We start from the raw sequence: 27906 nt of genomic DNA, 5'->3' as shown, positions 1-27906 counted from the left end.
GACACGGAAGCGGGAAACGGGAGGGCACCGCGGGTGCGGTGGACCGGCTGTGAGGGAGCCGGCCCCTGCCTCCGCGGTGGGGGAGCGGGGCAAGGACGAGACACAGAAGGGGAGGGGGGGAGAGAGAGAAGTGAAGAGGGGATCTGTGATCCTGCCGTGGGAACAGCCGCCAAATAATCCTCCGCCAACTCTATGGTCTGATCCAGTGACGCCGGGCGATGGCACTGGACCCACTCTGCTGTTCCTTTGGGAAGTTGTGCGATGAACTGCTCCAGTGCCACCAGGTCGACAACTCCCTCGGCGTCGCAGTTGTCAGCCCTCAGCCACTGCCTGCAGGCATCCCGGAGTTGCTGGCCAAACGCGAACGGGCGGCCGACCTCCTCTAGGCGCAGAGCGTGGAAGCGCTGACCATGTTGTTTGGGGGTGTGCCCCACGCGCTGGAGGACGGACTGTTAGAAAACTGTTCTGCAGTAAGCGAATTGATGTGGCGGGAGTAGCAGCCTGGGGCTCTAGCAGATCGTGGGGAAACGGAGAGAGTGAGATCAAACACAACAGGTTTATAATCAACAGGGTTTTTTCTAGAAAAATTTAGTATGAGGGCGCTCACCATGGCGAGGGAGGGAGCGAAGCGGGGGGGGGGAAGAGATGGCGCCGGTTGCCCCCCGCCCCGGCCGTGCAAAGCCTTTGAAAAATTGAGGCTACAATGGGACATTCTGAGTATCTGAGAGGGAAATTGTAACAAATTGTCTGTCAACATTGCAAAAGAAAGAAGTAATCTTCTGCCCCGGACAGTCTTTGGCTTTCTTCCGTTTCGTGCCGCAGGATGACATCTTTAAATGCCCAAGTGTCAACAAAAACAACTCACGAACTACTTCTGTCAAAAGCTCCCGCGCCGGTGGGTGAAAGGTCATTCAGTCTCGAGAAATCTCGCGCTACAAGTCAGCTGATCTTGTATGTAACCCATGTCAAATCTCGCGAGCGCAGCCGCGACAAGTAAACAACAACATGGCGCCTCAGTGTGGAAAACGCCAATTCGGATTGTTTTTGCACCGTCTGGCGGTGTATCTACTATGATTGGAATATTTTTGGAGCAATTATAAGGCCAAATAAAAAGTGTGTTTCCGGTAACCCGACCGATCGAGAATTTCCGCGTCGAAATTGCCGACCGTAAAGTTTTTATTACAAATTTCCCTTGATATTTTAGTGTAAGCGGCGTTGGTTTGTCATAATTTTTTGTTTCAACGCATTCAAGTTGTGAAAGAAACGATAAAAAGTAAAATGTTTCGCCACTTCTATCAGCCCTCCTGCATAAACTGAGCCGAGCCGCCATTTTGAATCCTCATTCAAGGCTGTAATGCAAATTGCTTCCTTTTCAGTATACAAGTGCACTTCCATGGCAGGGAAAAACACCACTACATTTTGCCGCCTATGTAGTCTCCTATTTATACAAATAGGAGTCATTCAGCCATGTTTTTGCTCGACCCAAGTTCTACAGTAGGCTAGGCGAGGCCGTCTGCTTTTAATGGAAGTAGCCTAGCCTAGGACGTTATTTTCACGTTATTTCTTGATAAGGTGTTTTCACGTTATTACATGAAAATATCTTGAAATATCGCTTCCGTAGATCATAACTCGAACTCTCGCGATATAATTTTTTTTTTTTATTCGTTTAAAGATTTAAAACACTTATTTTATGATGTGTGGTATAAAGGATTCTGTGCCAAAATACTATTTTGTAAGATGTTTACTTGTTTAATTTATTTTGTTCGAAAAAATTAAGAAAAAAAACCTTTTCTACCTACCGACCTTATTTTAGTATTTCATGTTACCGGAAACACCTTTTTTTTTTTTTTTGGCCTAACGTATTTGATGATCAGGCACATTGTCACGTGGAGTTGCTGGGATGTTTTCACGGAGTTGGTAAGGGGGCGCACGCCGAGAGTAAGAGGGTGCAGCGCCCCTGTTCCCCCGTTTAGACGAAAGCCTGATCAGAGAAAGTAGCATCCTCAATGAAATGAATGAATGAAACCTTTATTGCCCCAAGGGGAATTTGTCTTGCACTTAGGAGCCATAAATTACATAAAACAAAACAACACTTAAACATGCAGACTTGCACAATAATACATAGAGTAACAAACAAATCTAAAATATATAAATAAAAAGTGCATACTTTTAGGATGGTGTCAACCTGTCTGAATTCAGCCTGTTTAGCAGCTGAATGCTCCTTGGCACAAAAGATGTTATAGCTCTGTTTGTTTTTACATGTGGCATTCTATAACGGAGTCCTGAGGGGAGTGCTCAGGGAAGAGGGGGTGGGATGGATCATCCAGTATCTTCAAGGCCAAATTAATGGTGTATTCATCAGAAATCTGCATGATACTTTTCACTTCTGATCCAGTTATTTTCCTACCAAGTTTTGTAATCTTATCCAGCATATTCCTGTTTTGAACAGATAACCCCCCCCCCAACACTGAATTACAAAGGTCACAACACTCTGTATAAAAGTTAAATAAAACGATCTCAAAATCACTGTATCAGCCTTAAAGCTACGTAGTTTCCTTAAAAAATAGTCTTTGTTGTGCCTTTGTATATCTTGCAAGAGTATTTGCCTTCCATGTGAGCTTATTGTCTATAATAGTACCCAAGTGCTTGTACTCTTCCATTATGTCAATATCACTCCCATGTACAGAAACTGGTTTAAGAGGGGGCCTTTTCCTAAAATTGATAACCATTTCTTTGGTTTTCAAAATATTTAAAATCAAGGAATTTTCATTACATCATTTATAGAACTGGTCTATTTCCTGTCTGTAGCCAGTCTCATCACCTGTTAAGAAACCCACTATGGCCGTATCATCAGCAAACTTAAAAAGAGAGCATTCAGGGATGTGGCTCACACAGTCATTTGTGTACAGTATATATAATAGGGGCGATCGGACACTCCCCTGGGGGATGCCCCTATTTATACTAATGACAGATGACTAACCATTACCTGCCTTAACATATTGGACTCTGTCAGTTAAAAAGTCAAAAATCCATTTCAAAAGTGAATGGCTAATTCCCATTGTTCTCGACTTCTCAATAAGGGTGTGTGACTGAATAGTGTTAAAAGCTGATGAAAAATCAGCAAACAGGATGCGTACATATGATGAAGGTAATTCCAAGTGCTTGTGTGTTCCATTTAACATGGTAGTAATTGCATCTTCCACACCCCTTTTCTGTCTGTATGCAAACTGAAGTGTGTCCATTTGAGTTACTGTGTTTTGTTTTGTTTTTTTGTTGTTGTTGTTGTTGTTTTTAAGTGGGTCAAAACGAGCCGCTCCAAACACTTCATTGCTACGGAGGTAAGAGCTACAGGCCTAAAATCATTTAAAATGGACGGTTTTGTTTTTTTTCGGCAGAGGCAGAATTTCAGCTGTTTTCCAAATTTTAGGTACCATGTGTGTGTCCAATGACTTTTGGAACAAGTCACAGAAAACATGGCCGAGTTGTTCATGACCTGTCCTGAGGACCATACTCAGCAGTTTGTCAGGGCCAGCCACTTTACAGGGTTTAACTTGCGAGAACACCTGCTCGACTTCCCTGCTACAGACACTGATTGATTGATGCGCTTTCTGTTACGTTGTCCAGCCAGTTTGGAAAAGGCCGCAGACCGCTCTCCTATCTAGCGAAATGTTTATTCAAGGCATTTGCCTCTTCAACTGAGTGCTCAGGAATTTTTGGCTGATTACTTTGTCCAATCATAGTTTTAATTCCTCTCCACGCCATCCATGAGTCGTTATTCAGCAACAGTTGTTCCATGTTTGATTTGTATATTCCCTTGCTATGATTAATTTCCGCCTGTATCTCCCTTTGAATCAACTTCCCCCTGCGCTGATCATTTGCTTTAAACGCCTGCTCTTTTTCCACCAACAGTTTCTTAATATCACTTGTGGTCCATGGTTTTGAGTTGGCAAACATATTTTTATTTTTTTCGTAGGGATCAGACTATCCACGCAGAAGTTGATGTAGGCTGTAACTGTCTCAGCGTGATTGTCCAAGTCCTCACAGTCAAAGACCTCCCAGTCCGTACAGTCAAAACAGCCTTGCAGAGCTGTCAAACTGTCAGGGTCAATCATTATCAACAGAGAACCAATAAGATAAAATAAGGTCAAAAGTATGACCCTGTATGTGTGTGGCCTTGTTTGTGTTGTGTCAAACCAAAGGCATCTAGTACACCACAAAACTCGCTAACCAAGGGTTTGCCTGAACAACAAACATGCATATTAAAATCACTCCGTAGCAACAGACAGTCATGCACCGTTTACAAGATTCGAGAGAAGTTCAGAAAATTCAATTATAAAGTCCTTATCAGGTTTGGGAGGCCTGTAAATCAGTGCACAAACCAGTGGAGACGTAGAAGATTCCACTTTCACGCGTTGCAGTTCGAAGGAGGAATAGATCGCAACAGACTTTTTGTATTTTAAAATGATTCCTGAAAACGAGCTACTCTGCCACCTCTTCCAAAGCATCTTGGGGTGCTAATGAATGAACAGTCATTTGGACAGAGTTCACCAAAGACAGATGACTCACCAGCTCCAGTGCCAATCTATGTCTCGGTTAGAAACCGTAAATCCAGATCACGTCGGGAGAAAAAGTCATTGAAAATGAAAGTCTTGTTTGACACGGACCTGCTATTAACCAAAGCCGCCTTTGCCGTTGAGTGAGCTGCAGCCTGGCAGCATCGAGAGAATTCCAGCAGGCGGATGTTTAGGTGATTCACCCCACCGCTTCGGACGCGCAGCCGACACAGCAGAGCAGTCGAGCAGTGGGCTCTGGTACAGAGCAGTGGATAGGTCTACGTGACAGGAGTATCTCAGGTCCCATGAGCGCCGAGCCAGGTAGAGATCTTTGCGCACTGGATAGACCACGGTTAGCTGACATGACAATGGCTGCGCAGGACAAACACTTACTCCTCTCCTGATCTTCACTCGGAGGCCTCTGCGTTTACTCCGCAGTCTACGCCGTTTCTTGCGGTGAGAGATGCAGCAAGGTAGCTGACGAACACACTCTGCAGAGGCGTGAATGAATGAGGGATGACATCTGCTGTGTGGCGCAGAATACCCACTAGAATGGGCCACCAATGAGTTTTTGAGATCCAATAAAAACTGCCGATCATAAGTCCATATAGATGCATCGGCGCAATGCCAGATCAGTACAAACAGAACACATCGCACAGGCAAGAGCTTATGGGGCTGACGGGAAGCCGACAAACATACTGGCGCTATCTTGCCACATCCATCCACACTAATATGGATATTCATTAGTTTATAACATTAAATAAATTATTAGAAAGATAACATTAAAGGAATATAAAAGTGAATTACTCAAAGTAATACCATCACGAACAATCCCAAAACCATTGACAATGATGTATATTAATAACTTCCAATTATATAGTTATACATTTACGTGCTCATTTTTATTATTTCCTGTCACCAACACAGACTCGCTCGGCTCCTATTGTAACAATAATAAACACCAAACAGCATGCAGAGTTCCTGTGGAAAAAAAATTGGCTTTACCTTTGAGAACATATCTGTGGGACAGTTCAAAATGAGCTGCTATTTTACTTTAACTTAGCAACTTTGCAAACAGATCTAATTGAGCTTAGATTAACTGAAACAAGGCACATTTAACTTTTTTTCCAAACACGATAAAATATATACCTTCTTGCTGACCGAAGTCTGTGCTGCAAATGTGGGCAAGGGTGATCCTGACAACGATCTCACTTTTTCAAGATCTTTGACACTTTCTTTGTGTGTGAAGTTCAACATCTCGAAGGTCTTGGTGTTTACAACTGATCCTCCTGCTGGAAACGGTGCTTGCTCACTGAATCGGTGATGACGCATGGCTAGATTTTGGTCCAGTTGGAATTAAACTTTGTATCACACTTAACTGCACTTTGATACTTGGAAATTTTCTGTTTTTTAGAACTTGGAGTGCTCTATGATCCAGAATTGCGGTCACTCATTTTTGTCACGTGTCAGTAACATGGAAATGAAGACAAAGTGAGACGCGATTTCATTGGTCGACTGCAGGAAGTCGACCAATCACGAGCGTCCTTTCACTACGTGATTCAGTGCAAAAACATCCTGAGTTTCACAGCAAAGTCGTGAGAGTTGACAGGGCAGTTTTCAGTGAGTGTCGGAGCAAAAAAAATAGCGTGTCGGCAAATTTAAAGCTTGTTGGCCCCACCACGCAAAATCGCTCTGGGGTACACCTGAGTACAGTATTAGGTTAAGTGCCAAACTGTCAATCAGTGGTTGTTGTTATTCTGTGCATTTTTTTTTCTATTCATAATAAGAAAGACAGGCAGACAGACAGACAGACAGTCATATGCTTTGTAGGATGTAGATTTTATATTTTAAGAGTTTTTATTTTCTTCTATTTTCTAAGTTCTAGTCCAACAGATTTTAGTTTGAATACCAAATGATATGACCATGTCTAGTTTTGAGTCATTTTAAAAATCATTTTGTTACAAAGTTACTCGGAATCTTGTATTGAACATTTTAACTCTCTGTAAGAATCGTTGTATTGTTAATTACTAAATGTCTTATAGACTTTGTATAAACATCGTATAAAATAGTCATTGTTGACAGCATGCGTCAACATGAGTATTAATATAGTACCAATATACTGTACGAGTCCCAGTAAGTTCTGGAACATCCTTGGGCCCCCAGACTCTTTTCTAGACATGGAAGTAACTGGTGTGTGCTACTGTTTGCTTGGGTAGAACTTTAAACATGTTTTTCTTGCATCTTCTGACATGTCCTTGTAAAGTATATTCAGTTTGTAGTGTAATTAGCAACTAAGATCACAGAAATGTGCCTGGAAATAGCTGAGAAGCATCTCCAGGCATCTAAAGCCCTTCAGCTTCTGGGACCCTAAGGTGGGCTCCGGACCCCTGGCCACATTGTTCTGGGCCTTTGGCCTGTCATTTGGACAGGCTGAAATTTCAATGGACAGACAACATTTCAGACTCGTCTATTGTGTGACAGTCTGCTTAAAAGTCCTTATTTCCCACACTGATCAGTGGTGTTCTTTACATGATGAATCCAGGAGTTATGTTTTTATCACTGAGAGTCATGTACAACCCCGATTCCAAAAAAGTTGGAACAAAGTACAAATTGTAAATAAAAATAGAATGCAATGATGTGGAAATTTCAGAATTCCATATTTTATTCAGAATAGAACATAGATGACACATCAAATGTTTAAACTGAGAAAATGTATCATTTAAAGAGAAAAATTAGGTGACTTTTTTTTTTTTCATGACAAGGCCATGTTTCCCACTGTGAGACATCCCCTTTTCTCTTTACAACAGTCTGTAAACGTCTGGGGACTGAGGAGACAAGTTGCTCAAGTTTAGGGAGAGGAATGTTAACCCATTCTTGTCTAATGTAGGATTCGAGTTGCTCAACTGTCTTAGGTCTTTTTTTGTCGTATCTTCCGTTTTATGATGCGCCAAATGTTTTCTATGGGTGAAAGATCTGGACTGCAGGCTGGCCAGTTCAGTACCCGGACCCTTCTTCTACGCAGCCATGATGCTGTAATTGATGCAGTATGTGGTTTGGCATTGTCATGTTGGAAAATGCAAGGTCTTCCCTGAAAGAGACGTCGTCTGGATGGGAGCATATGTTGCTCTAGAACCTGGATATACCTTTCAGCATTGATGGTGTCTTTCCAGATGTGTAAGCTGCCCATGCCACACTAGGGGTGTGCAAAAATATCGATACGGCAATATATCGCGATACTTTGTCTTCCAATTCAATATCGATACTCAATTTGAATATCGATATTTTTTCAAATAATAAATCATGTTTCAGACGGGTTGTAAATCCAGTCCAACTTCCGCACCTCCGCTCCGCGAGGTGTCGCTGTGCCGCTCCCTCACTGCAAGGCACTCTTCGTCTTCTCTTTTTTTCCCGGTGGTTGCAGTGAGGAAAAAAAAAACAAGCAAGCATGGCTGTTAACGTAAACCTAGAGACGCTGCCGAACTTTAAAGCAGATGTTTGGAGGCACTTTGGATTCCAAAGGAAAGGAGAAAAAAAACAGTGAGCTGGACAAAGAGTATGCACGCTGCAAAACCTGTTTTGCTCCAATTAGATATTCAGGTAACACAACAAACTTGCAAACTTACTTAGCACGACACCACCCCGACATATTAGCTCAGCCGGAGCCACCGAAACCCGACCCGAAGCAAACTACACTGGACAGCGCCAAAGTCCTCCCGTCTACTTCAGTGATGTGTGACTTACTGTAACTGTGAACTTAATTTTGTCATTTAAGGCCAAAGGCAAGAAGCTGCACTTTATTTTGCATTTTCAGTTTTAGTGTGTGTGAGACACTGCATTTCATTTTGAGTATTTACTCAAAGTTCAGAAGAAACATGATTCACTGAGGTTTCAGTTCAGTTTCAGTGTGTGGACACTGACCCACACTGCACTGTGTTTCATAATTGTGCTCAGGGAGACTAAGATGCCCACTGCACTTTTCAATGTGTTCCAGACAGTGTGGTGTTCCTGCAAAATAAGCACAAGTTAAATGTTCTCAGGTATATGTTCTCAAGTTTACAAAGAACAAATTGATATTAGTGTTAGCACTGAAATGTATGTGCAGTCTGCAGTGCAAGTTTTAAGTTTTCATAAAACAATTTGATTCTGCTTGTTAAGCAGCACTGATGTGTCCATGCTTACAGAAAAGTTGATAATACTAGCACAGAAATGGGAATTTTCTGTATGTTGTAGTGAAGCAACTCTTGGTTTTGCCAGCAGTGGAATAGAGACAAATATATGTCTGGCAAGAGTGTGTAGTTATGTATGTGAAATGTAATTTTACAGTGGTCAATAAATTCTGATTTTCTTCAGTGACACAGATATCGTGATGTGGTTGAAATTTCTTGCAATATATCGATTATCGCAGAATCGCTGTACCGTGATATTATCGTTATCGTGGGCAAAATATCGCCATAGTATCGTGAGGTATCTGGTGATATCCAGCCCTATGCCACACGCACTAATGCAACCCCATACCATCAGAGATGCAGGCTTCTGAACTGAGCGCTGATAACAACTCGGGTCGTCCTTCTCCTCTTTAGTCCGAATGACACGGCGTCCCTGATTTCCATAAAGAACTTCAAATTTTGATTCGTCTGACCACAGAACAGTTTTCCACTTTGCCACAGTCCATTTTAAATGAGCCTTGGCCCAGAGAAGACGTCTGCGCTTCTGGATCGTGTTTAGATACGGCTTCTTCTTTGAACTATAGAGTTTTAGCTGGCGACGGCGGATGGCACGGTGAATTGTGTTCACAGATAATGTTCTCTGGAAATATTCCTGAGCCCATTTTGTGATTTCCAATACAGAAGCATGCCTGTATGTGATGCAGTGCCGTCTAAGGGCCCGAAGATCACGGGCACCCAGTATGGTTTTCCGGCCTTGACCCTTACGCACAGAGATTCTTCCAGATTCTCTGAATCTTTTGATGATATTATGCACTGTAGATGATGATATGTTCAAACTCTTTGCAATTTTACACTGTCGAACTCCTTTCTGATATTGCTCCACTATTTGTCGGCGCAGAATTAGGGGGATTGGTGATCCTCTTCCCATCTTTACTTCTGAGAGCAGCTGCCACTCCAAGATGCTCTTTTTATACCCAGTCATGTTAATGACCTATTGCCAATTGACCTAATGAGTTGCAATTTGGTCCTCCAGCTGTTCCTTTTTTGTACCTTTAACTTTTCCAGCCTCTTATTGCCCCTGTCCCAACTTTTTTGGAATCAGGGTTGTAAGGAGATGCTTTGGATTAACCGTCTTTAAATGTGTTCGATACCTCAGGTGAGGTCACTGGCGGGGGCAGGCTGCGTTGTATCCTGCCAGCGTTCTGGTGGTGGTGCAGATCATTGGCGTAATGTCTGCGGAGCTCAAGCTCATTGTCCTCGTCTTTGGCGTCCGCAAGGTTGCCTGAGCATAGACGGCGGATGAGTTCTCACGTGGAAACACTCTGACCGGTGTTTTGTGTGGCACCTGTTTATACTCCCCTGGCTGCCCAAGGATGGTGAAACAAGGCCCTGATTATGCCACTCTAGCTCCGTGTGATCAGTGGGCTCTGCCCCTTGGGGACGCTGTCTCGGGCCATCCAAAACAATGGTAATGAAGCGCCGCTGTTTCTTCAGCACCGTGGGAGCGGCTGTGCAAGGAGCAATGTGCTGCTTTAGCGGCGGTTTTCTGGGCCGCTGTTACACTAACAGGCCTCCACATTAACTTTTGACACCTTTTGCCCTGCAGGGCAAATGGCCTCAAATTTTTTTTGACCCCTTGAATTTCCTTTTGCCCTAAAATTTTGCGGTATTTTGGCAAGTTTTCAAGTACACGGTTCAAGGCAACATTTGTTTTTAAAAACAATATTTATTTCTGCAATAGAAGAACAAGTCAAGCCCTGAAAACATGAAACATGCATCAATATCATATACGTAAGACTTGCATACGGTATGAGTACGTAATGCATCTTTTTTTCTATAGAGTTTAGGACACAAAACGCACTGTGTTGTTGCCTATAACAATGACTAGCAATATTGCAAAGATGAATTATAAAACTAAAAACAGGAGTCTGTACTGTCATCATTCAGTTTGCCATTGCATTTAGGAGGAAATTAAACAACCTTTATAGTGTGGTTTCCTATTTGAGACACAAGAATATCTTTCCATTCATTGAATATACTTACCATTAGCTTTTTTACACAGACGCGTGTGCGCACACACACACACACACACACACACGTATGTGTATGTATGTGTATTTGTGTGTGTGTGTGGACGTCTTGAAGTCAACCTGGGAAAACATAGAGGGCACCAGTGACCACTTAAAGTGACGAAAAGCGCAAATGCACACGCGCACCTGAAGCGAGCCAGTCAGAATTGCCATTACAAATTGGGAAGAAACCCCAAAACAGCGATCACAGGCGAGGATGCTGATTAATACGTCTTGTTTTTTGTAACGTACTCGCTTGAAAATCATTTGTGTCGACCATAGATGTGTCCGAATGCCTTTGAGTCAGTGCCTGTCCCTCGGTGCCCCCTGGTGGACTTCCCAGGAGTTACAGCACCATCACCCCCACTAATCTGGTTGTGTGTGTGTGTGTGTGTGTGTGAGAGTGAGAGAGAGTTAAGCATGTTAATTGTGTATTATAGGTGGGAAGGTGCGGGTGAAGATCGATGCAGTGGAGAGTGAACGGTGCCTCACTGAGGAAATGCCACCGCATGATCCTGTAACACACACACCTGCTCAACAGGTACACACACACACACACACACAGATGGACAGCAATAATAAGCACAATGACACACTCTTGTGTCCCTCTATTTAGGGGCCAAATGATCATAGGAGGATCTTTTGGACCAGAATCATGATCTGAATCACATTTCTCGCCACAGATTTTGTTGCACTCGTGTGTCACATAATTAGCTGTGCATATGGTTGCCTGGATAGAAAGCCTGTCGCATTAACTCCAGGTTAAAGGCCCAACTCACGAATCTGTGTATCTTGTTTTCGATCTGATTTTAGTCTGAAAGTTCTGCTTTGACTCTTCTTTCAGGATGTTGGTCCTCTTGCTCTCTCACCACTAGTCTTCATCCGCTATGCTTCTGTTTACAAAATGAGTTACACTTCTAAGTTGTGTAGAGTATCCACTGAATGTCATCCTTATTATGTCACAACCAAGCATACTTTTACTTAGTTCGTGGGGATAAATATTCGAAACTGGCAAAGAAATTGAAACCGGTCCATTCCGTGAGTCTGAGTTTGATACAGCAGTAAAACATGTGAGACTCAGAAAAGCACCTGGACTGGACAGCCTCCCTATCGAGCTTTGGAGACTTCCTAATGTCAGAAAGATTCTTTACGTATTCTGCAATGATACCTTGCAAGGACCCAGCCAAAAGAGTGGGGTCTGTCTGGCATTATACCAACCCCCAGAAGGATAACCTGATGTTGCCTGATGACTACAGAGGTATTTCCCTCACACAAGTAACCTCTAAAGTCTATAACAGACTTCTGCTTAATAAAGTGAGGCCCTTAATGGACAGCTTCCTACACCCAAACCAGAATGCCTTCCGTCAACTGCCTCACAAATCCTAGCTCTCCGACGCATCATCGAAGAACTTCTGAATCACCAAAAGGAGGGTGTGGTAGCCTTGTTAGACTTCTAAAGGCATTTGATTCCATCCGACGTGACACTGTGTTCTCCATCCTTTGTGCATATGAAATCCCTCTGATTATCGAAGAAGCTACCAAGACGATGCACATTAAGAGCTCAGCTGCTGTTGTCACCCCAGATGGTGAAACTGAGTTTTCCATCAACTCCATCGTGCTAAAAGGGGATCCACTAGCCCCCTTGCTCTTCATCACCGTCTTGGATTAGGCCCTACGTGTAGCTCTCAGTCCTAACCACGGCCTAACCCTAAGGTGTAGATGAAGCTCCCTTCACCCTGCAGTCCGTTTTGCTGACCTTGACTTTGCCAATGACCTTGCACTCCTTGAAGACACCATCGGTTCTGCCGAGGCTCTTCATCGTGTCAAATTGGCTTCTCAGGCTGTTGGGCTCCAGCTAAATGCAAAGAAATCCAAACTGATGCACCTGAACCCCTCAACTAACAACCTCCTTCATTCTCTTGACAAATTGAGTATAGTGAAAGTCAATGATTTTAAGTACCTAAGCAGCTGGACAAGTATGCCCAATAATGTTGAAAGTTGAAAAGTCAAATCAAGTTTATTTGTACAGCGCTTTTAACAATAAACATTGTCGCAAAGCAGCTTTACAGAATTTGAACGACTTAAAACATGAGCTAATTTTATCCCTAATCTATCCCCAATGAGCAAGCCTGTGGCGACGGTGGCAAGGAAAAACTCCCTCAGACGACATGAGGAAGAAACCTCGAGAGGAACTAGACTCAAAAGGGAACCCATCCTCATTTGGGCAACAACAAACAGCCTGACTATAATATTAACAGTTTTAACAGGTATAACCCTCAACTGTCCTCATGGGGCCGTCCTTCACAGGAGTGGGGCGATAAAACTCCGACCAGACACAGGGCACCAGGATGGATCAAGCAGGTCCGAGGGGCAGAAGAGGCCAGCATCTCAATCCCAGGATCAACATGTAACTCAGAGGGACAGATGGGGGGGGGGGGGAGAGAGAGAGAAAGAAAACACGTTGTTAGGTATGCCCTAAAAATGACAAGTATTAAATCTGTGTGGTAGGCTCGCAGAGACGAGAGTCTTTACATCAGGCATAACACACAACAATGGCATGTTAATATGGTAAAATATATCATGACCTGCTCTGGCTGGATGCTTGATTGGGTGATGGGAGCACACTCCTCAGCAATGATGAGATGGGACCCTTAGGCCTGGCCAAGACAATTCAGTTACATTTCACCGGGTCTGGGACATGCGACAGAATGTCTGACGGCCGATTCCCTGCAGGCTACGATAGCCAGTCGAGGTCCCCACCGTCTCCACCAAAAGATTTCCTGTTGACTCCATGTAACTCAGAGGGACAGATTTGGAGTGGGGGGGGGAGAAAGAAAACACAGGTGGTTAGGTATGCCCAATGTCACCTGAATAAGTAGGAACAGTATACATATTGCACCGAGTACAAGCAGGGACTCCGGCAACTAACTATGACAGCATAACTAAAAGGAGAGCGCCAGAAGGTAACACAGGCATGAGGGAGCCCCGGGACATAAAGCAGCCAGCCACTACACCGTCAACAAACTCGAGTGAGCAAGCGAGTGGGGACTGACAGCATCCATACATCTCAGTTTACCAAAACACACTATGTCTGAGGACCCTCCAGATCTACTCCTTTACCTCATAAACACCATTAACACAAGGCTTGACTAAACAGATATGTTTTCAGCCGAGACTTAAATGCTGAGACTGTGTCTGATTCCCGAACATTACTTGGAAGGCTGTTCCATAACAGTGGGGCTTTGTAAGAAAAGGCTCTGCCCCCTGATGTAGCCTTCACTATACGAGGTACCAGCAGATAGCCTGCACCTTTTGATCTAAGTAGGCGTGGCGGGTCATAGAGGAGCAGAAGTTCACTCAGGTACTGTGGTGCGAGACCATTTAGTGCTTTAAAGGTCAATAGTAGTATTTTATAATCAATACGAAATTTGATTGGGAGCCAATGCAGTGTGGATAAGACAGGGGTGATGTGGTCATATTTTCTAGTTCTAGTTAGGACTCTTGCTGCGGCATTTTGAACTAAATGGAGCTTATTTATGCACTTATTGGAACATCCAGACAGTAAGGCATTACAATAATCCAACCTGGAGGTAACGAAAGCATGGACTAGTTTTTCTGCATCATGCAATGACATTAAATTTCTTATCTTTGCAATATTTCTGAGATGAAAGAAAGCTATCCGGGTGATGTTATCAATGTGAGTTTCGAATGAAAGACTGGGGTCAATAATCACTCCGAGGTCTTTTACTGCTGCACGTGAAGAAACAGAAAGGCCATCCAGAGTTACTGTGTAATCAGAAAACTTACTTCTAGCTGTATGTGGTCCGAGTACAAGTACTTCAGTCTTGTCAGGGTTAAGCAGAAGGAAATTAATAAGCATCCAGTGTCTAATGTCCTTAACACATTCCTCAATTCTATTAAGCTGGTGTCTCTCATCAGGTTTTGCAGAGACATACAACTGTGTGTCATCAGCATAACAGTGGAAACTAATACAATGTTTACGAATAATATCGCCCAGAGGTAACATATATAGAGAAAAAAGCAGTGGACCCAAGACAGAACCTTGTGGAACACCAAACTTTACCTCGGTACGTCTAGAAATATCACCATTTATATCAACATACTGATAACGATCAGTTAGATAAGACCTGAGCCAGGAGAGGGCCGTTCCCTTAACTCCCACAACATTTTCTAGTCTATCCAGAAGAATGGAATGATCAATGGTATCAAATGCTGCACTAAGGTCAAGCAACACAAGCAGCGAGACACAGCCCTGATCAGACGCCAACAGTAGGTCGTTTACTACTTTAACCAGAGCTGTCTCTGTGCTATGATGAGGTCTAAATCCTGACTGATACATTTCATGGATGTTATTCCTATGTAAATATGAGCATAACTGCTGTGCCACAGCTTTTTCAAGGATCTTGGAGATAAAGGGGAGGTTTGATATCGGCCGATAATTGGACAGCTGACAGGGATCAAGGTCAGGTTTTTTTAATCAGGGGTTTGATAACTGCTAGTTTAAAGGATTTGGGTACATAGTCAATCCTAAGAGAAGAATTTATTATTTTTAGAAGCGGTTCAATTACTCCAGGCATTATCTGTTTGAATAGATGTGTAGGTAAGGGATCTAGTACGCAAGTTGAGGCTTTTGATGTAGAGATTAATGAAAGTAATTCAGTTTCTTTTAGGGGAGTAAAACATTCTAACTGATGATCTGATACAGTTATATTGTTAACTACAAGGTCACTTTCATTGTCTAACCTTAAATTAGTAGTTTGAATTTTTTGTCGGATATTCTCAATTTTGTCATTAAAAAAATTCATGAAGTCGTTGCTACTACATACTGCAGGTGTGCATGTGTCTATAGTGGACTTATTCCTGGTTAATTTTGCTACAGTATTAAATAGGAATCTAGGATTATTTTTGTTATCTTCTATTAGGGAGGAGAGATATGTTGATCTCGCAGCACTAAGAGCTTTTCTATACTTCAGGAAGCTCTCCTTCCACGCTAATTTGAACACTACCAATTTTGTTTGACGCCATTTACGTTCCAATTTTCGAGTGGTCTGTTTTAAAGTGCGAGTGTCATCATTATACCAGGGTGCTAATTTTTTGTCTCTGACCATTTTCCTTTTAAGAGGAGCTACATTATCTAAAGTATGGTGGAACTTTGACTCTCAGCATTCAGTTGCCTGATCAAGTTCTGCAGGGGCTGACAGTGACCCAATCAAAGTTGATAACTCTGGGAGATCATTTATAAAGCTCTGTGCAGTAGTTGACGTGAAAGTACGTTTAATACAGTAGCGTGGTGAGGTGCATATATTATTACTCAGACATATTTTGAATGAGATGAGATAATGATCTGAGATAACTTCAGACTGTGGAAGTATGACTATATTGTCTACGTTTAATCTGAATGTTAGTATTCGATCGAGGGTGTGACCACCATTATGGGTCGGTCCTATGACATTCTGCTTAATCCCTACTGAGTCTAAGATGGACACAAACGCTGTTTTTAAAGGGTCTTCTGGGTTATCGAAGTGAATATTAAAATCTCCGACAACTAAAGCTTTGTCTAAGGAAATAACCAGATCTGAGATAAAATCTGCAAATTCAGAAAGAAACTCAGAATATGGCCCCGGGGGCCTGTAAATAATAAGCAATGGAATTAACTGAGTAGACTTATTTTTCGAGGCTACATACATTATATGAGTATGAAGAACTTCAAATGTATTAAATTTATAACCAGGTTTGTGTGTTACACCTAGATAATCATTATAAATAACCGCGACGCCTCCTCCTCTGCCAGTTAGACGAGGCTGGTGTATATAACTGTATCCAGGAGGACTCGCTTCATTTAATGCTATATATTCATTAGGCTTAATCCATGTTTCTGTTAAACACAGTACATTAAACTCCTGATCAGTAATGAGTTCATTAACCATTAGCGCTTTAGATGTAAGAGATCTAATATTTAATAGCCCCACCTTTAGATCAAAGGTGCTGGCAGCAGCTGTACAGTCAGTCTGATCTAATTTTATATTGATTAGGTTACTGGAACAAACTCTCTGAAAATTTCTACCATTTTGTTGAGCTCGGGGAACAGACACAGTCTCGATGTAGTGGGCCCTGAGTGACGACTCTGTGCAGCTAGCAGACAGTCGGTTTAGCCTGTTTGTCTGCTCCCTGGCCTTGGCTCTGGATTGTCAGAAATTAACTAGGCCTGTTCTGAGACTATGACCTATGCTGCAGGAAATGAGAGCAGCACCTTCCCGAGTGGGATGGATCCCGTCCCGCCCTAACAGGCCAGCAGTGCCCTCAAAATTAGCCCAATTATCTATAAAGCCCACACTGTTTTCAGAGCACCACCTGGACAACCAGCAGTTCAGCGACCATAACCTGCTGTAAGCTACATCGCCACGCCGCATTGGGATGGGGCCAGAGCATACTACAGCATCGGACATCGCCTTCGCTAATTTAAACACCTCTACAAAGTTACTCTTATACGCCTTCGTCAGTCTGAGGTTACTATCATTAGCTCCTGCATGGATAACTATCTTTGAGAACCTGTGCTTGCCTAGGACCCTAAGATTACCTGCTATGTCCGGCGCCCTGGCTCCCGGTATACACCTGACTAAAGCTGCTGGTGCCCCTAAAGGCTGAGCTAATTTCACGTGCCGTATGATAGAGTCCCCTATAACCAGAGCTCTTTCAGGTTTCTCAGTGGGTGCATCACTAAGGAGAGCAAACCTGTTCGACACGTGACGCGGAGAGGAGTGGTGCTCCCGTGGGCGAGCCTCAGCGGTAGCTTTGGCTCTACGCTTATGCCGCCGAGCCGTCACCCATTCGCCCCGCTGTAAGGGCTCTAATGCCGGAGTTGGGGGATTGCTAACTCCACCTAGGGCGTCCAGACTTTCCCTAACAGAAACTACACTGTTCTCACGCTCACTAACCTGCTCTAAAGCCTGGACGAGCCAAAAAAAGCCAAAGCATGAGGTGCCCTTAAACAATGTTTGGGCCACATCTCCAATCAGGGAATCTAAGATCAGAATTTTTAAAGTGTTCGAGTCCATACTGTTATTTGGCTCAGAATCTTGATCATTGACTAAAGCTCATTTCCGTTTCCGGTTGAGAGTACACCGTGCACATTCTGGCTGCTGCTTCTCACCGGAGCTTTGTATTTTTTATTTTATTTTCTCTTTTGTTTTTCTTTTTTGTGTTTGTGTAGTTTGATGTTTTCTTTTGAGTGTTTTTGTCTGCTGGTGGTGGTGTAGCTCCGGACCCAGTTTTGGGCGTCAGTTCCCTCCAGGCCTTGGTTTGCCGTGGGTGATGCCTGTGCTCCTAGCTATGGATTGCAGTGAGCTCATTGCTCGTTTTAATGTCGTGGTTGTCCAGTGCTTTAGTGCTTGGCGTGATGTTCCAAGCAATGTTGCTCTGTGGCATCGCGGCAGCTGTGCAGGCGGTTTGGGACATACCAGCGCCCTGCGTGGCGGTACATCTGTGCTCACTTTGTGGATCCATGGCACAGTGTTCCGAGTGATGTTGCGCGGCGGCTGTGCTGGCGGTGTGGGACTTGTTTTCGTGCGCCTTTTGGTGGAACTGTGGCTGCTACACCATTGGAATGACATCCTGACCTTTATTTGGTGGACTTTTTTTTTTTCTTCCCCCTTTAATTGTAAAGTGACCTTTGAGTTTTGAGAAAGGCGCTATATAAATTGAATTTTATTATTATTATTATTAAAGCTCAGGAAAAGTCCCTGGATGGTATCTATACTTGGATGCTGCAAAGAGTCCTAAACATATCCTGGTGTGATTGCTGGTCTAATGATCAGCTCTATGGCAATGTACCCTGCCTCTCCTGTATCATCAGGAAACGATGCCTTGCTCTTTGGTCATGTTATATGGCATAACCAGCCTACAGCACAAGTGTTGCTCTGGGAGCCTGACGCAAAGTGCAAGGTTGACCGGCCGCGTACCGCTCTGAAGATGGTACCTGACAGGTACGCAGGCCTTCTGACTGACCACCTTAAGGCAGCTATGACCGGCAGTTAGCTTGGGCAAAGATCTCTCTGCAAGTCACCGACCTGCTGGAGGTCAGATGATGATGCTGATGATTTAGGGATTAGGAAAGCTTGGACTGTGCTGTTTTATTTGTTTAGGTATTGACCCGATCTGTATGATTCCTCTAAAAAGATGATCATATGCCAAATTAAGATCATCCACAATATGAGATCATCAAATTACCTAGTCTGAACTCTATTGCTCCTCAACAGTTTTTTCCTAAATACCGGAGACAGCTTGTGTAGATTTGTAATTCGTGTGTGTGTGTGTGTGTGTGTGTGAATAGGAGTGTGTGATAGAGTGTGTGGAGCAGGATGGACATTCGGACATTCTCGAGCTGAAACAGGAGAGAACAGAGAGCGTCAGTAAAGTGCAAGACACGGAGACCGGAGACACAAGTACAACACGCACGCACGCGCGCACACAAGTTTATCTTCCTTCGATTACATTCATTATGTCTTATATTGTTAGTTTTTTCTTTTTTTATCAGACATCTAATTTTTTTAGGTTTGTTTACCTGACATGTTTCGACGTACGACTGTCGTCTTCCTCAGAGTGTCACCGGATGTTATTGGTGACACATCTTTTATCAGCTGATGTGTCCAAAGGCGTGGCCTTCCTGTCTGGATTGACACATCGCCTTCGGACACATCAGCTGATAAAAGACATATCAGCTGATAAAAAAGAAAATTAACAAGTTTATCTTCTGTTCACTCTGTATTTATACTGAATTTTCAAGATCATAATTGCTTTACACTGGGATGGTTAGTATAGCTTCTGCATTAGTATTAGTTCAGCACCGAACACTTAAACATGAACACTAGCCATGGTGTTAACGAGTGTGTTCTCCGTGTGATTCCAGGCAGAGAAAACATCCTGCAGCACGACTCTCTCCAACAACAGGAGGTTAGAGAGACAGACACACACACACACACACACACACACAGTGAGAGTTTAAACATTGTTACCCATAATGCACTGCAAGTTAACCTGAATGCATAAGCCACTCACTGTTGATATTTATTCATTAAACACCTTTTTTGTCATCCAGAGCAACCAGCTTGACTCCGCCCACACTCATAGCTTTAACTTTGCATGATTAAAAGTTCCCCTCAGGAGGTAATCAGCACTCTGTGTGTTTTAGTCAGATGAAGAACATGAGGATCTGAAGAAAGAACAATGTGAGGAGAGAGGAGACGCAGCAACAGCACACGATGGTAATGACAAGGAAAATAAAAATGCCACCAAGCACGCATCATCAGTCACCAGGAATTCTAATAAATGCTTTTTTTACCCTGCGTCCACACAGCGCATCGCTCCATCGCTCGCATCACTTGTAGTTTATCGCTTACGCATGTATATTGATGGCTGCTGCTGGTGCCTGTGGGCGTGGCCTGTCCAAAATTGGTTTTACACAACAGTTTTGTGGGGTTTTTTTTGTTGTTGTTGTTGTTGTTTATTTTATATATATCTCTCTCTCTCACACACACACACACACACACACACAGTGGGGCAAAAAAGTATTTAGTCAGTCACCAATTGTGCAAGTTCTCCCACTTAAAAAGATGAGAGAGGCCTGTAATTTTCATCATAGGTACACTTCAACTATGAGAGACAGAATGGGGGGAAAGAATCCAGGAAATCACATTGTAGGATTTTTAAAGAATTTATTTGCAAATTATGGTGGAAAATAAGTATTTGGTCAATAACAAAAGTTCATCTCAGTACTTTGTTATATACCCTTTGTTGGCAATGACAGAGGTCAAACGTTTTCTGTAAGTCTTCACAAGGTTTTCACACACTGTTGCTGGTATTTTGGCCCATTCCTCCATGCAGATCTCCTCTAGAGCAGTGATGTTTTGGGGCTGTCGCTGGGCAACACGGACTTTCAACTCCCTCCAAAGATTTTCTATGGGGTTGAGATCTGGAGACTGGCTAGGCCACTCCAGGACCTTGAAATGCTTCTTACGAAGCCACTCCTTCGTTGCCCGGGCGGTGTGTTTGGGATCATTGTCTTGCTGAAAGACCCAGCCACGTTTCATCTTCAATGCCCTTGCTGATGGAAGGAGGTTTTCACTCAAAATCTCACGATACATGGCCCCATTCATTCTTTCCTTTACACGGATCAGTCGTCCTGGTCCCTTTGCAGAAAAACAGCCCCAAAGCATGATGTTTCCACCCCCATGCTTCACAGTAGGTATGGCGTTCTTTGGATGCAACTCAGCATTCTTTCTCCTCCAAACACGACAAGTTGAGTTTTTACCAAAAAGTTCTATTTTGGTTTCATCTGACCATATGACATTCTCCCAATCCTCTTCTGGATCATCCAAATGCTCTCTAGCAAACTTCAGACGGGCCTGGACATGTACTGGCTTAAGCAGGGGGACACGTCTGGCACTGCAGGATTTGAGTCCCTGGCGGCGTAGTGTGTTACTGATGGTAGCCTTTGTTACTTTGGTCCCAGCTCTCTGCAGGTCATTCACTAGGTCCCCCCGTGTGGTTCTGGGATTTTTGCTCACCGTTCTTGTGATCATTTTGACCCCATGGGGTGAGATCTTGCGTGGAGCCCCAGATCGAGGGAGATTATCAGTGGTCTTGTATGTCTTCTGTTTTCTAATAATTGCTCCCACAGTTGATTTCTTCACACCAAGCTGCTTACCTATTGCAGATTCAGTCTTCCCAGCCTGGTGCAGGTCTACAGTTTTGTTTCTGGTGTCCTTTGACAGCTCTTTGGTCTTGGCCATAGTGGAGTTTGGAGTGTGACTGTTTGAGGTTGTGGACAGGTGTCTTTTATACTGATAACGAGTTCAAGCAGGTGCCATTAATACAGGTAACGAGTGGAGGACAGAGGAGCCTCTTAAAGAAGTTGTTACAGGTCTGTGAGAGCCAGAAATCTTGCTTGTTTGTAGGTGACCAAATACTTATTTCACCGAGGAATTTACCAATTAATTCATTAAAAATCCTACAATGTGATTTCCTGGATTCTTTCCCCCCATTCTGTCTCTCATAGTTGAAGTGTACCTATGATGAAAATTACAGGCCTCTCTCATCTTTTTAAGTGGGAGAACTTGCACAATTGGTGACTGACTAAATACTTTTTTGCCCCACTGTGTGTGTGTATGTGTATATATATATAATTTTTTTTTTTTATATATATTGTGTGTGTATAAGGTACATGCACAACCCCAATTTCAAAAAAGTTGGGACGCTGTGTAACCAGTAAATGGAAAAAAATGACGATTTGAAAATCATGGAAACCCAATATTTCACTGAAAATAGTACAAAGACAACATATTAAATGTTGAAACTGAGATTTTATTGTGTTTTGGAAAATATAAGCTCATTTTGAATTTGATGTCAGTAACAGGTTTCAGAAAAGTCAGGACGGGGCGTGTTTACCACTGTGTTCCATCACCTCTACTGTTAATAACACTCTGTAAATGTTTGGGAACTGAGGAGACCAATTGCTGTAGTTTTGAAGGAGAAATGTTGTCCCATTCTTGCCTGAATATAGGATTTCAGTTGCTCAACAGTTCGGGGTCTCCTTTGTCGTATTTTGCGCTTCATAATGCACCAAGTGTTTTAAAGCATGTACGCAGAGCCATGGCCTCGCTTTTTGTTTATAAATGCGTTGAGACCTCAAGAATGGCACAGGAATAGTTTTAAGTGTTAACAATAAATCTAATATAGTCATTTTTACAATTAAAGTGATTTATATAGGTAGCGGTCTGAGTGAATGACCTTGACATCTGTGACGTCACAGTAGGAAGTCTATCGGTCTCATCGCCATTTCCACTATACTAAAACACAGCTGACTGCAACGCCGATCCTCCATTTTGAGCTAATTTATCACCATGCCACGGAGATGTGTTGCTGGCCGGTACAGAAGGTGGATTTACGTTGCATTCATGGCCCAAGAATGTTCAAACTGCAAAGATTTGGACGCGTTTTGTGAGAAGTTCACGGGCACATTGGGCGCCTACGAAGTGGTCTCTCCTCTGCTCTGCACATTTTACTGAAGACTCATACGAGACCTCTGATCTGTTGAGGAGCGTTGGCTATATGCCTGTATTGAAAGAGGGTGCAGTACCAACGATTAAAGGAAAAGAAAACTACAAGAAAAGGAAAGTAAATTCAGTTGCACCAGTGTGAGCTGAGGGATGTTGGTAAAACCCGGGACGGGACAGGACATATTATCGCTCAGGCAGTGACCTCCCTGCGGTTGTTGCTAAAACCTGGTGACGTCCCATCCCGTCCTGGGTTTTAGTAATTGCCTGAGCCAAGCAGTCACCAGCGAGTGGCCTAGTGGTTAGCGTGTCCGCCTCTTGATCAGGAGATCGTGAGTTTGACTCGTGGTCGGGTCATACCAAAGACCATCATAAAAATGGTACCTGCTGCCGTCTGGCAAGGCACACTGCAATACAGATGTGAGTGGGGAGTCAAACTCTCGCGGTTACCAGAGGACTAGTCCTCCCCACTGTAACCCTAGCTATGTAATAGGCGAGAGGCCGAGGGCTACGGAAACGGAGATTGGCGCTGCCCTATGCGCCACTTGGCATGGGAAGGACTTTGGCTGAGCCAAGCAGTAATGGCAGAGTACTCCGTATGGAGAAAATGGAGAATGAGTGGAGCAGCCGTCTGATTTTCTCTGCTGGATAGGCTTCCCTCAGCAGCAATATCTTGCCCTTGCGTGGAAGAAGTGAATGAACGGAGAATTGAACGAAGAACTGAAAGTCAGATTGTTTAGAAACAATCGGCCACAAGCTCAGCCTTTAAGAAGCGAGAACGCAGATGGGTAAGCTCTGACTCTCATTATTTGGATATAAAACAACAAACTTGTTTACCTGCATTTAGATTAATGCATGTAACTTGTATTCATCTCATTATCTGTAGCCGCTTTATCCTGTTCTACAGGGTCGCAGGCAAGCTGGAGCCTATCCCAGCTGACTACGGGCGAAAGGCGGGGTTCACCCTGGACAAGTCGCCAGGTCATCACAGGGCTGACACATAGACACAGACAACCATTCACACTCACATTCACACCTACGCTCAATTTAGAGTCACCAGTTAACCTAACCTGCATGTCTTTGGACTGTGGGGGAAACCGGAGCACCCGGAGGAAACCCACGCGGACACGGGGAGAACATGCAAACTCCACACAGAAAGGCCCTCGCCGGCCCCGGGGCTCGAACCCAGGACCTTCTTGCTGTGAGGCGACAGCGCTAACCACTACACCACCGTGCCGCCCGTAACTTGTATTGTGTGTTTAAGTTAGCGGTATAAGATTATTTAATTTGCTTCAGAATGTGATTGTCTCAGTTCATCTGATTATTTAATGAGCCTTTTACGTTTTATCAGTGAAAATGCATACATGTACGTTGCATAAGTTATAACACCCATCCTGTTTTAATGAGAGTCTCACCCACAATCAATGAAGTCAAATCAGTCTTAGTTGAGCGAGTCAGTAACGGGATTTCTTACTTTCACCTTAAATTTTTATTTATATGACTTTGGTCTATAGCTGTAAAAGGCCTCGGCCTTAAAACCAGTTACCGCAGTGACGTCACGCACTCAGGGCTGGCTGGCTCGGTGGGGCAGCTCCAATGCCAACTTTGCAGTCGATTTTAACTCTCAACAAATATGTATATATTTTTTTATTCCCATTTATGCAGCATACAAGAGTTAAGGATGGAGATACTATCCACTCAGAAATTTATTTAAAAATAAAGGCTCTGCGTATCTGCTTTAAATGGGAGACAGGTCTGGACTGCAGCAGGCCAGTTTAGCACCCGGACACACTTACTACAGAGCCATGCAGTTGTAATACGTGCAGAAAGCGGTTTGGCGTTGTCTTGCTGAAAGAAGGAAGGCCTTCCCTGAAAAAGATTGTCTGGATGGCAGCATATTGCTCTGAAACGTGTTTATATCATTCAGCATTAATGATGCCTTCCCAGATGTACAAGCTACCCATGTCGTGTGCACTAACGCCCCCTCATACCATCACAGATGCTGAATGCTTTTGAGCTGTGCACTGATAACAAGCCGGATGGTCCCTCTCCTCTTTAGCCTGGAGGACGTGGTGTCCATGATTTCTAAAAAGAATTTCTACTTTTGATTCGTCAGACTTCAGGACAGTTTTCCACTTCGCCTCAGTCCATTATAAGAGCTCGGGCCCAGAGAAGGGGGCGGGGTTTCTGGATATTGTTTATATCTGGTTTTAACTTGCGTTTGTGGATGCAGTAATGAAGTGTTTTCACAGACGATGGTTTTCTGAAGTGTTCCTGAGCCCATACAGTGATTTCCATGACAGACACGTGTCTGCTTTTAATGCAGTGTCTCCTGAGGGCCTGAAGATCACAGGCATCCAATGTCAGTTTTCAGCCTTGTCTCTCGCATACAGAGATTTCTCCAGATTCCCTGAATCTTTTAATGATATTATGGACCACAGATGATGCAATCCACAAATTCTTTGCAGTTTTACATTGAGGAACGTTATTCTTAAATTGTTGCACTGTTTGCCCACACAGTCTTTCACAGAGCAGTGAACCCCGCCCTATCTTTACTTCTGAGAGACTCCGCCTCTCTGGGAGGGTCTTTTTATACCCAATCATCTTACTGACCTGTTGCCAATTAACCTAATTAGTTTTTTTTAACATTACACTAATTTTTCAGTCTTTTGTTGCCCCGTCCCAACTTTTCTGAAACATGTTGCTGACATCAAATTCAAAATCAGTGCATATTTTTCAAAAAAAATTAATTTCTCAGTTTCAACATTTGATATGTTGTCTTTGTACTATTTTCAGTGAAATATAGGGTTTCCATGATTTTATAAATTATCGCATTTTGTTTTTATTTACAGTTTATAAGCGGCCCAATCATTTTGGAATTGGGGTTGTAGCTTTGAGAGTGAAATGTCCTGTTCTTCCCTGATGTACAGTTTCAGCTGCTCATCAGTTTGATGGAGCAACTGAGATATTATCTTGGCCTATAGTTGGACAGCTGAGAAGGGTTGAGGGTGTGGGGGGGTGTTTTAAATTGAAAGAGTCAGAAACCACATGAGCAAGTCTGTTTTGAGACCCTGAACACCTCCCCAGAGCCTGTTGAAGACACACCACTGTGGGATGCAGATTTGTAGCACACAATGCTAAACTGGTGGCTATACGCTTCCACTGCTTATTGCCTCGTTAACCTCGTAGCTCCAGTGTAAAACTCATCTCATCTCATCTCATTATCTCTAACCGCTTTATCCTTCTACAGGGTCGCAGGCAAGCTGGAGCCTATCCCAGCTGACTACGGGTGAAAGGCGGGGTACACCCTGGACAAGTCGCCAGGTCATCACGGGGCTGACACATAGACACAGACAACCATTCACACTCACATTCACACCTACGGTCAATTTAGAGTCACCAGTTAACCTAACCTGCATGTCTTTGGACTGTGGGGGAAACCGGAGCACCCGGAGGAAACCCACGCGGACACGGGGAGAACATGCAAACTCCACACAGAAAGGCCCTCGCCGGCCCCGGGGCTCGAACCCAGGACCTTCTTGCTGTGAGGCGACAGCGCTAACCACTACACCACCGTGCCGCCCCAGTGTAAAACTAAAGAAGCAAAACAAACTTGACTTGGCTGATCATCTTTACATTTTATTTGTAGGTAGTTGTCCTGATGAAGGCACTTCGAGTGTAGAAGCTGAGAACGACATCACTGTTGCTGATGCATCATGGGACGGCAGTATATTCGACTCTTCCTCACACAGCCTCCCGTACTCTGGAGCAGACGTCAGTGCAGGAACGTCCGTTCATGATTATTTCTTGCACAGAGATGCCGCGTGTTCTTATGGCTCCGAGGTCAGCTCTGTTAATAATGCGTCTTTTCCTGAAGGTCACTTCCACCACGCTGACGAGCGAATCGTCCCCCAGTCCCACGCTGGCCCGTTTAAAGCCGACAGGTTCATGGTGTGTAAATACTGTGGGAAACACTTCCCCCACACCAGTGCCCTGGTCCTGCATCAGCGCGTCCACACGGGTGAGAAGCCGTACTACTGCGCGCTCTGCGGCAAACGCTTCAGTCAGGCGTCCAGTCTGAAGAAACACTACAGCATGCACCGAGGAGAGAAGCCCTTCAGCTGTCTGCACTGTGGAAAACTCTTCTCTGATCAGAGTAACCTGAAGAAGCACGTTAACGTGCACACGGGTGAGAAACCGTATGGCTGCGTGCAGTGCGGCAAAACCTTCAACCAGTCCTCCAACCTGAAGACGCACATGAAGATCCACACGCGGGAGAAACCATTCAGCTGCGAGCACTGTGGCCAGATCTTCGCCTACAAGAGTAGTCTGGTGAAACATCAGCAGAGGAACTGTCTCGCGCTGCAGAACCCGCTGCCACAGTTTTAGACCTTTCTAAACCTGGAAGTTGTGTTCTGTATCCAGTTGTTTTATAAATGTCCTGTACTCAGTTTAGGTCTGTCTGACCTGAATTGGAGTCATTTCGTCATATGCACAGAATTTTATTTTTCCTCCTCTCTGGATTAATAATCCCCATGTTCTTCCTTCTACTCCAGAGAATGTTCCTGCACAGATCCCTACAGGAGCAGGTGTCTCTGAAGTATACACTCGTTCCCGTGCTCTAATATAAACATCTATGTTAAAGACCTACAGGTGCACTCATGATCATATTTTTAGGTTATGGTCCATTCCCAAGTGAAGTGATAAATTCTGAGGAAGTCAGAAGACGTTCACTGCAGAGTGGGGTTTCCGTTTTAATAAATGTCCAACTGTGTGTATAAAATTATCAGATTTAGTATTAAAACTTGCCATTGGAACATGTGTAAGTATCTGACAGATGAGACGGTTTAGTTTTTCACTTTCTTGCCTGTAGAAGAATATTAGTTTTGTTTTAAATTTATTCTGAATGAACACAGTCACACACCTGTCAGGCTGAAGTGCACAGAAAGTGATGTACAGTGCCTTATTATTATTATTATTATTATTATTATGAACATCTCTTGTGCAAAAATAAAGCATTACAGAAACTTAAACACCAAGTGAACTG

General features: G+C 43.7%; 1 protein-coding gene across 2 annotated transcripts in view; it reads left to right on the top strand.

The window, feature by feature from the left end:
- si:dkey-56e3.3 (zinc finger protein 252) overlaps nt 1–27892 on the top strand; it is a 45465-nt gene extending 17573 nt beyond the window's left edge. Inside the window, exons 1-6 of one of the 2 annotated variants that reach the window (XM_060926662.1) lie at nt 7964–8150; nt 11229–11329; nt 19139–19250; nt 19715–19758; nt 19997–20069; nt 26509–27892. In XM_060926662.1, the coding sequence (XP_060782645.1) occupies nt 8045–8150; nt 11229–11329; nt 19139–19250; nt 19715–19758; nt 19997–20069; nt 26509–27248 (1176 nt within the window). In that variant the 5' untranslated portion in view covers nt 7964–8044 and the 3' untranslated portion in view covers nt 27249–27892. Of the gene's footprint in view, nt 1–7963; nt 8151–11228; nt 11330–19138; nt 19251–19714; nt 19759–19996; nt 20070–26508 lie in introns of those variants that run through there. The other variant, XM_060926661.1, reaches the window with a different exon arrangement.
- The last annotated feature ends 14 nt before the right edge of the window (nt 27893–27906 follow it).

This window comes from Neoarius graeffei, chromosome 7 (assembly GCF_027579695.1).
Source record: "Neoarius graeffei isolate fNeoGra1 chromosome 7, fNeoGra1.pri, whole genome shotgun sequence".
NCBI classification, from domain to species: Eukaryota; Metazoa; Chordata; class Actinopteri; order Siluriformes; family Ariidae; genus Neoarius; species Neoarius graeffei.
The sequence above is the reverse complement of the archived record's forward strand: the minus strand, read 5'-3'. Positions and strand labels throughout refer to the sequence as shown.